Source organism: Daphnia pulex, chromosome 8 (genome assembly GCF_021134715.1).
Source record: "Daphnia pulex isolate KAP4 chromosome 8, ASM2113471v1".
In the NCBI taxonomy this organism is placed as follows: Eukaryota; Metazoa; Arthropoda; class Branchiopoda; order Diplostraca; family Daphniidae; genus Daphnia; species Daphnia pulex.
This window is the reverse complement of record NC_060024.1, coordinates 3837432-3847276: the sequence shown is the minus strand read 5'-3', so window position 1 is coordinate 3847276 and position 9845 is coordinate 3837432. Positions and strand designations below refer to the sequence as shown.

The 9845-nt window shown below is 37.5% G+C and overlaps 2 protein-coding genes across 4 annotated transcripts; both read right to left on the bottom strand.

Annotated features, from left to right (window-relative positions):
* Positions 1–3317: 3317 nt before the first annotated feature.
* Positions 3318–6054, bottom strand: LOC124199704 (cytochrome P450 4c3-like). Of its 3 annotated transcripts, XM_046595621.1 has the most exons (13): positions 5679–6054; positions 5498–5613; positions 5272–5362; positions 5014–5202; positions 4867–4936; positions 4645–4771; positions 4485–4572; positions 4314–4420; positions 4182–4250; positions 3932–4100; positions 3688–3867; positions 3454–3622; positions 3318–3378 (listed from the first exon to the last, which is right to left on the bottom strand). In XM_046595621.1, exons 1-12 carry the CDS (start codon positions 5893–5895, stop codon positions 3456–3458), a joined length of 1590 nt encoding a protein of 529 aa, XP_046451577.1. In that variant the 5' UTR covers positions 5896–6054; the 3' UTR covers positions 3318–3378; positions 3454–3455. The 3 variants fall into 3 exon arrangements, with proteins under 3 accessions (XP_046451577.1, XP_046451576.1, XP_046451578.1); XM_046595620.1 differs by having other exon boundaries at positions 3318–3622; XM_046595622.1 differs by lacking the exon at positions 5498–5613 and having other exon boundaries at positions 3318–3622.
* Positions 6055–8544: 2490 nt separating this feature from the next.
* Positions 8545–9528, bottom strand: LOC124200529 (D(1) dopamine receptor-like). The gene has a single exon (XM_046596800.1). It carries the CDS (start codon positions 9526–9528, stop codon positions 8545–8547), a length of 984 nt encoding a protein of 327 aa, XP_046452756.1.
* Between the last annotated feature and the right edge of the window lie 317 nt (positions 9529–9845).

Sequence of the window (9845 nt, the reverse complement as noted above, 5' to 3'; positions counted from 1 at the left end):
CTAGGTGAACTGACGATTTAAAGTCGTGACTAGAAAAAACCGTTACTGACTCCACAGAAAAGTTGCCTTCTTTGGGTGAATGGCTTGAACGGCAGACAAAAAGTAAAGATGCTCTCTTGACCTTAATCTTCAAAAATGTTCCTCTTCAGAATGCTCAGGAATTTTCCTAGAGAGGCGATACCCTTTCGATTAACGATTCCCCTCTGCATTCTCTCTACGATATAATCGTTCTTTCCCCCCTTATTGAGGTTTTTTTGACGTTTCTCCTCCTGGTCTAGAATTCAGGTATGATCTTTAGAAGCAATGGAGCGAGAAAAAATCCACACTTCTACGACTGTGTGAATTGAAGGACCTGTTGTTTTTTTAGAGATAAACTTGACCACGATAGAGGCTGTATCTCCCTTGAGAAGGGGAGGAGGGAAGAGTTATTTTTTTACCGGTTTTTTATGGGAGGGGGGAGGCATCGTATCGTAATCCGCCCTTCTCTTTATTGCGAGGTATTTATTAAAAAAATTAATGTCTTTAAATTTAAGGAATGCATTTCTATCACATTTCAACATTGTATTTCAGTCAAACATAGCTGTTTCCATGTTTTCTAAAACAATCAAGTGGATGGTAATCGAGTAAATCACTAACAAGACACAATCGAGTTTCTGACGGGATCTTAGGCTCGACGCAATTGCAGTACAACATGTCTTCAAAATGTTTTGTTATGTGGATTATTTAATGTAATACGGGCATATTAACACATTGACAAACAATCAAATCAATTTTTTCCAAAAACAAAATTTGGCCCATATCTTTCCCAACTATCAAAAAATTTCCCTTTTTATAGATTGCCCCACTTACAGTTATACAGCTTGATAGGGCTACTTCCGCTTGATCAGGGAAAGTAAGGTAAGGCTCAAAATCGATGTCGGGATATTTGTTGACATGGGTGTGAATAACTGAGGAAACCTCTACAGTATTTCTAAAATAATTAGACGATAACTGTAATTCCAATGCGGCATATTGATGCTTATATGCTATGGTAAACATCGGATTCATAAATTATTTATTACATGAGTTGGCTTTTAAAATTTCCCGTTCATTCTTTCGTAATTCATTGCCCAGTATTTTCTCATAAGGCCATTATTACGAACAATGGTTGCAAAATGCACTCAAAAAAATTTCCAATTCAAGTTTGCCTTTATTTTTTAAGAAAACAATATATAAAAAAATACACTTTTATCCCTGTTTGATCTTTTACAACCAGGATCCCAACAATATTTGAAACCCAAAAAAGCTCTGAAAAATTTTTTTTTAATACAAGCAATAAAGTTTAGAACGCAAAAATTAAAGAAGAGCAAGTGAGGTGAAGAAATTTTTATCTTTTGGCCTTGTTAATGCAAGGGTGTGTTGAACAAACAAATCATGACTCATCTCCAGTCATCCAATCTTCTGGTGCCGGTGCAATCTGCATATCGTCCAGATCATTCCACAGAAACAGCGCTGCTTCGAGTCATGAATGATCTGCTCATGGCCGTAGATGGAGGGAATGCTGCGATCCTCGCGCTGCTTGATCAAAGTACAGCGTTCGACCCGATCGACCATTCCATAATTCTTGATCGCCTGTCAGCTCATTTTGATATTTGTGGTTCAGCCCTTGCTTGGTTCAGTTCCTATCTTGCAAATCGCTCATAGTCTGTTCAAGTATTTGGTGTCACGTCTCCCCCGATTTTCTTAACTTGTGGGGTACCAAAAGGGTCAGCCCTAGACCTTGTTATGTTTACTTTGTACAACAGCCCAATACATGATATTGCCGTTTATCATGGTGTCAGCGACCAGTACTTTGCTAATGATGCTCAACAACACAAAACGTTCAAGTCGACTGTTGATGGCATGGAACCACGAATTGCATATGCTGCTTTGTCAAACTGTATTGGTAAGACAAAGCAATGGTTGTCAGCGAATCGGATGAAATTCAATGAAAGCAAGACTAATGCGCTCCTCGTACATGGAAACCATACGCCCCATGAACATCCACTAGTGGTTGCTGGTTGGTGGTATGCCAATTATTCCGTCTAAAAATATCTATAACCTTGGTGTAATTTTGAGTCTCATTTGACTATGGAGCCCCAAATTAATTCAATGTGATGCAGGGCATATTATCATATGCATCGTATTTCGCGAATTAGGACATTTCTTTCTGATTCTGCGACTGCTCAACTTGTACATGCTTTTGTTACATCTACATACCTAATAAAGTGAACGATACCGTAGCACCGTGGGGGTTAATCCTACAACAATTTTGTGTGTGTAAAAAATGTAGATCATCATTAGATCTACTCAGAAATAAAAGAAAAAAAATCTAGCCCAAGCCATTCGGGTAGTATTTGCACTTTTTCTAAGACACGTAGTGCCATAAGAATGCACTGAAAAAAGGGGGGTGTACCTAATAGTTTGGTGGGTACTGTATGTTAATGAATATACGCTGGTGGATCTACGATGAATATTCTTTATTTGATCCCATCCTAGATCCGAATAAATTTATACCTACGCTATACTACCGCCCCAATTGCGACCTGGATCTATTCATCCCATATTTATCTACATCTTACATAAAGAGGATGGGCCGTGTTAGTAGGGAAGTGTCTGCTGTGTGTCAAGTTATGGACTTTGCGATCAGTCATGGTCTATGAGGAGGTGGTACCGTCAACTTGTAGGATTTGGCCGTAAGGCCTCGTCACAGCTTTTTGAGGGGTTCTTCAAAATGAGATCCCCCGGGAAGAGGGGGAGAGAGGGAGAAGGAAAGTGCGGACGGAACAAAACGAAGGATCCTTGAAGCGATGGGCCATTCAGCTATCGAGCCTCTTCAGCACGTTCGCGTTGCTGAGCCTCTTCTCCACGTTGCTGAGCCTCTTCTCCACATTGCTGAGCCTCCTACCTTGAGTATTTCGTTTAAAACTGAAATAATGTATTTTACTACCTCTGAATAACATTAAAAATTATCTTTGCAGTTTAAGGACTTTTCTTTTCTCTCGCTTGGGATTAACTACTGATTTTTTTCTCGTTTATCTCATCTCTTTTCTTCAGTGCGTATAATTGCGCTTAAATATTCATTCACGAGAAAACTGTACTAAAAATTACTGTTTCTCATTTTCATACATTTAAATTCAGAAAACTTTGATCCCCGGGGAGTAACACATTCAACGACGTATTTTAAAAATGTTAGAACAATTCTTAACAATTGGGAAAGGATTGAAAAATGCTTGAACAGTCCACATCCTTGCAGTATTTAGTTCACCAGGATACTTGAATCTATCTAGTTGATACCATAATACTTGATAACATATATTTGAAGATGATCCATCGAATTATATGGACACATCTTTTTGCCTTAGGACATAAAAGAAGATGATCTAATTTAACAAAATAATTAGGCGATTCATATAAAAAAATATATACAAATACAGTTAATCTTTTTGTTTTGGCGTTAGAAGAAGGCGGATTCCATTACGGGGACGCAAGATTAGTTCGATCAAAAGAATTAATTCTTCCCTCTTGTCCAGTGCTTTTATATGGAAATTTCGAAATATGCTGCTCAAAATTACTTTTTCTTCCATCAAGGCGAATTTTTGGCCTTTATGAAGGGAAACAGCAATAATTATCTAATTATAACTACGGATTTTAACAGCTCTAATTTACCAATGCAATTGCGGGGTCCTGCGCTAAACGGAACGTAGGCATAAGGATGTCGTCCTCGACTGTTGGTTTCAAAAAAACGCTCAGGCTGATACAATTCAGGATCAGGAAAATTTTTCGGATCCCTATGTAGAATGTAAGTCATGAGACCCACTGTTGTGTTTGCTGGCAATGTGTAGCCATCTATATACGCCAAGATTTATTAGACAAACATATTCTAGGGTAAACCAAATACAATGTCGGTTACGTATGACGGTATCTTCGTTCAGTTTACGACCAATGATAGGGACGCTAGGGTATAAACGTAAAGCTTCCTTAATGCAGCATTCGAGGTATTTTAATTCACTTAGATCAGCCATCGTTGCCGGACGATCCGATCCTCCAAAAACGCGATCAAGTTCTTCATTTAATCTTTCCTGCACCCATTTTTCAAAATAGAGAATAAAACATTGAGAGAACAAACAAAACAACAATTTTATTTTATAATTATTTTTGACCTGCACTTGTGGATAGCTTCCTATTAGAAGTAACGACCAGTTGATAGCAGCGGTTGTTGTGTCATGACCCTTTGGAAATCGATTTCATTAAAAATATATTATATGCCTCGTTATATGGTTTTATTCATTTACCTCAAACATGAAGGTATCTACTTCTTCGCGAATATCAAGATCGCTTAGCACTTCTCCATTTTTCGATGCATCAAGAAGAAGATCTAAAAGTGCCAGACGTTTTTTTTCTGTAAAGACAATAATATAATGGGTTTTATTCAATTTCTTTTGAGAAAAATTCGATAAACTTACTTGCAACGAAACTGTCATCGTCTTGGTATTGAGTGGTAATTTTGTTGGTATTCTGTTCCATTCTTTCCATTTTACTTCTTCGGATTACCTGACGCATAAAATTTACCTTAAGTACATTATTCCAAAAAGTTTAACTAAAGCGTCAACTATAAGACCTTACGTCATCGGTAAAACTATGCAATACACAAAGAACTTTGCGTTGCTTTGAACTGTATTCGGACATTTGAAACAAAATGTTTGGTTGAATCCATGGTCGCGACTGCCTTGCAGCTACAATTTCGCTCATTCTTTCAACCAGTTAAAAATATCAAGATATTAAGCTACACCATAAATATAACATTTACTTATTTTAACGGTGATAAAAAATGAAGAAAGAGATTACGTGTAAACGGCTTTGACGTATTCACTGTCACTTTTTGCTTGGGCATCAACATTGCAACCCATCGCAGTATCTGCATGTTTTGAACGAAACAGGTGATAGTTAATAAAGTGATATACAAATATATGCGTACAAAAATGATGAACAAACCACATATGATGTCAAGAGTGCATCGCGTGATAAAAGGGTATACATCAATTTCATTTTTTAATTTAATTGCGTCGTGGAGCTGCTGTATCAAATTCTGACTCTGTTCATTAAATACTTGTACAAAATCTTCCAAAATTTTAAAATGGAAGGTTGGCGTCAGCATTTTTCGTCGTTCAAACCATTTTCTCCCTATTTGATCAAAATACCATTGTTTAAAAAAATAGTGCATAGTTTTTTTTTACTTTAGGCTATGTATACCTGTGCTTGTAAGTAAACCTGTGTTTAACCAAGGTTTTAGATAATTGTAGTCACGGCTTTTATCAATCAACTTTCTGCTGCTCAATATAACCTGGCAGTAGAAATTGAAGATTAACATAAAAATCATTCAAACATATAAATGTAAATAAACACTGATAAGATGTAATCTAATATTTGGTGAAGATAAAATAAAACACGCGGGATAACTGTCAAGATATTATGTAACCTCGAATGATTCGGCAGTAAATAAGATAAAAAATGGAAATGGTCCTGCCCATGAACGTAGAACTGGGTCTGAAGATTGCATAGCAGCTACATAGCCAGTCAAACGATTGAGAATTTCTACATTCACAAGAAAAATAAAAACTTCTAAATGCAATTACCAAATTGTATTTTAAGTAGCTTACCTTCGGGAGGGACAAGAAATGTGGGAGCATTTCCGATTATAGTAATTCCGCAAGGTAAACCTGGAATTCTGTTAATTCGTTTGACAAATATCACCCGTTTTATTAAAGCCACTAAAACAAAAATCGAGAAAATTGCCATCAGTGAGAACAAAGTCACATTGCTCGGGGTTGTAAACCACTCGAGAGCAAAATGAAGTGCTTGGATAGTCATGACCATAAAATAATGAAATGAAGCTAAAAATTTGGTTGAATAAAAAAACGGCTACAGATGCGCTTCGAGAAAATATCAATGTTTTTCGAACCACTGTTGACTTGGTTAACGGTCACTTAAATATTATCTTGTTCCACCATCACTCAACCAAGATAAACTAAATATAAAAATGAGTTTACTACTTTTCTATAGATATTTTTCACTCATTTATCGGGTGAGTAAAGTTGGGACCGAAGCGGTTGTTGCGCTTTGGTACAAAACCGCTAGGGTGCCAATCGTGACGCACGACAACGTCCTTGAATCGTTGTATACCCTTACCAAAAGTCGAATCTCTTCCATTGAAGTTGTTACGAACCTATCATCCAACCCTCGTCTCCCACAACTTCAAAGTTGTGTGGTTCGTCACCATTTCAATGGAATGAGTTGAATGAAAAAAAAGTTGAATGACTTTTGTGCAAAACTTCTGTTCGAGACAAATAATTATTTTTGGCTGAAATAATGATCATAATCTTCGCTATGGATTGCGGCTTTGACAGCAAGGCTAAATGTGTGAGAAAAACACGGAACATTTTTCAATTTCAAAATGTTTTTTTTTTTAAATTCCCGACAATGTATGGAGCATTTTCCTTAAAAACTACGACAATCTTGGACAAAAAAATCATAAAAGCCGAACGTATGCTAAAAAAAATATGATTGGAATAATCATCTACTATAATGAACATACCGTTTATGACCTCGAACATAACTTTTAAGACCTCGGTCAGATTTTTAGAAGCAGGAATAACCTCAAACCATATGAGGAGCAAGGACACGAGAGGTCATTTATACTTTCTCGACGTTGAGTTCTCAGTTATAGTCATGTATAACTGTCCATCGTTGAAGAGGTCCAGTAATCCATTATTTGTCTGAGATGATCCAGAAACAGTTTTTTTCTTCACCGTATAACATTTTCCGTAATTATTACGACAATCTTGGACAAATGAATCATATAAGCCTCTCCAAAAATATTATTGGAATAATTTGGATCACCTACTGCAATGAACATATCATTTATAACCTCGGTCAGATTTTCAGAAGTATGATTTCCTCAATATAACCTATATTATTAGCAAGGACACGCGAGATCGCCTTTCTCGTCGTTTATGTAGTGCGCAGTTACAGTGTTGTAACTGGCTATTGTCGACGAAATCCAACAATCCATTGTCAATGCTACACTATTTGTCTGAGATAACTCCACGAGCAGTTTGTGTTTTGCCTCACCGTATACCTGGCTATTTTGTTTTAAGAGTACTTCGGAAAGGAAGCGCAATACTCGGATCGTACTTATGTGATATAGTTCTTATTTACAATTTGATTCCAATCATATTTGTTTGAATCGGCAACCATTTCGCATAGAAAATTGCATTACTGAATTATTGTCTGTACGCTGATTGTCACCTTTTCTTGTTTTTGTTTTTTTTCTGAGCAGATGACCTTTTATGGCTTATTTTGCCTTATCTAATTTGTAGGTATTCTTCATCAGTATTACTTTATCAACTAAAACTGATGATACATCTCATGATGTCCACGGCCTGTAGACCAACCCGGATTGTGTGGTCCAGAATTCCCCGTATGGACCAGCAAAATGATTTGCATTTTAGAGATGGCCGAGTTTATCAGCTTCGTGTAGAGCTAGAATATCCTCTTTGATCTTTGATTGTATAGCATTATTATGGGTGCTTTATTAGTCCTTATTGCTCTGCACTTAGCAATCAAAACTTTTGCATTTGCTAAAAGGCTTTTGACAAATCTCTCTCATTTTCATTTGTTTGTCTTGTCGGTCTCGTCTGCATTGTTTATCAGTTGAACGCTTAATCTTTCTTTAATTTTAATCTTCTGAGTGCATGGTCGAGATATCTATTTGTAGTTTTCTTTATGAGGAAGTTTGGGTACTCTCGTGATGGGATCTAACGAATGGAACTTACCTTCGACATATCTAAAATTGTAAGCTAAGTGCTTTATCTTTTATTGGAAAGGATGTAGACTTTTAGAGACAATAAGGTGCTGAAATTTTACGTGAATAGCGGCCCCAAGTGTTTCACTCTGATGATTCGCTTTCTACATATTTTGTTTTGTAATAAAAAAAACTAATGTTTTCATGTTTTGATTGTATTGGCAGGTGCGACGTAGAGATGGCTCACCTGTTGCAGTTTGAATCCTCATTTGCTGCCCAGGTAGCAGTAGTGACAGATTATAAATGGAGCGACTGGCGCACTTAGGTCGGAGAGAGAACAAATCTGTGCCCAATTTTTCGTGGGGATTTCAACGATAACTAAGCTCAGAACAAGGTAAATATGGATTTAAACATTACGTACGATAGACGTGCACATTAGTGGTTTTTTAATAAGACGGGAAACACAAAACAGCTCTTGCGATAGCGTCGTTAATCGAATAATTATAATCCTGAACTTATTAAACTCATATTTCTATCATAATAAAAATTGGCAAATTAAATTTTATATTTATTTAATATAAGAGTATATAGACTAAATATTTCAATTAGAAAAAAGGCAGGTAGAAAATATTGATTCCCACAAAATATTTTTTTTCCTTTGTTATGGACTGCGAAACAGACTTACAGATCACATAACTGGGACGGGGAAACTAATTATCACATTATCCTAAAAAATTGTATGCTGCTCTAAGCTCTCTGTTTCTTACTAGAAATATGATAGGGCCGTAAACAGCGGGAGTCAAACTAATATCTTTCATGAAGGGTCCTAGTCCGGTAAAGTGACTGCATGCCAGTTTACCGGAAACAAGCCGACAAGCAAAGTAAGATGCGATAAAAATGAGAGCTATGCAGGGCATAACGCAGAGAGATGCCACCCCAATCACCAAAGTTCGTGTAGCTTTCAGTTCCATTTCGCTTAGTTTATCTCTATCGGCATGAATGCGCATCGGGGTAACGGCTGTGGCGTCATTGTTAACATTGGGGCTTTCATTTGAGGGATCTCTTTCATCCTGTGTCGCCGGAAGGGTTCGGGATTCACGTAGGAGAGCCTTTGTTTGTCGATAGATGATGACATTCAGCACGGTACACGATGTAAATAGAATAATTAAAACAACGCCATTGATTTTGGTGTGAACTAGCCATACTTCGCAACGTAGAATGCCCAGTCGGACGATGTAGACAAATTTCATGAGAAAAACCGTTAACAATGAACAGATGATAATTAAATAAACCGCTAATCGGTTCGTCATTTTCGCTCGATGCAACAGGGGGTGATTAATGGCTAAATATCTATCAGTCAGAGCCAAGAGCATGTTGGTTAGTAAGAGACCTTGCGGCGCAATAGAAACGGCGACATATACACGACACAGGGATTCTTCCGGGTACAGAGCCCAGTAAATGAGTTCGATTGCGGGCGGGATAAAGAACGACAAGTAGGACAAGATAATGGCCAGCAGGAAAAAGTTTCTTGGTCGGCATCGAAGACGGCGAAACCGAGTGATTGTGACAGCGATGGACGTGTTGAGAGGAATTCCGATGGAACAGCAGAGGCACTTGATAATTACAGAGACGATACCTAGATTGATAGGGTTGTGTATTTCTCCGTTTGAAGCGAGGACAACTTCACCTTGATGACTGCTGTTCATAATTCCCCACGGTCTAATTGCTGTCAATCGAATAAGGTGATCCTAAATAATTTTTACACGGTGCAGTTTAGGCATTTGGCCATACAATTACAATAATTAGCAGCCCTACCTTTTTGTTTTATAGTTCCCCCAATTAGATGTGGGAATTGCTATGTGAATGTGATGAAATGGATCGGGCTCTCATCTCAAAGGATGTGTTCCGATGTGTGTCGAAGCGGAAACTTTGCGGATCCCGTTTTATTGTATTCCTGTTGCATCTCCTCCCTTCCCTTTGAGTTTGCGCGTTAGAGCGAAAAAGCTTGTGGCAATTTTTGACA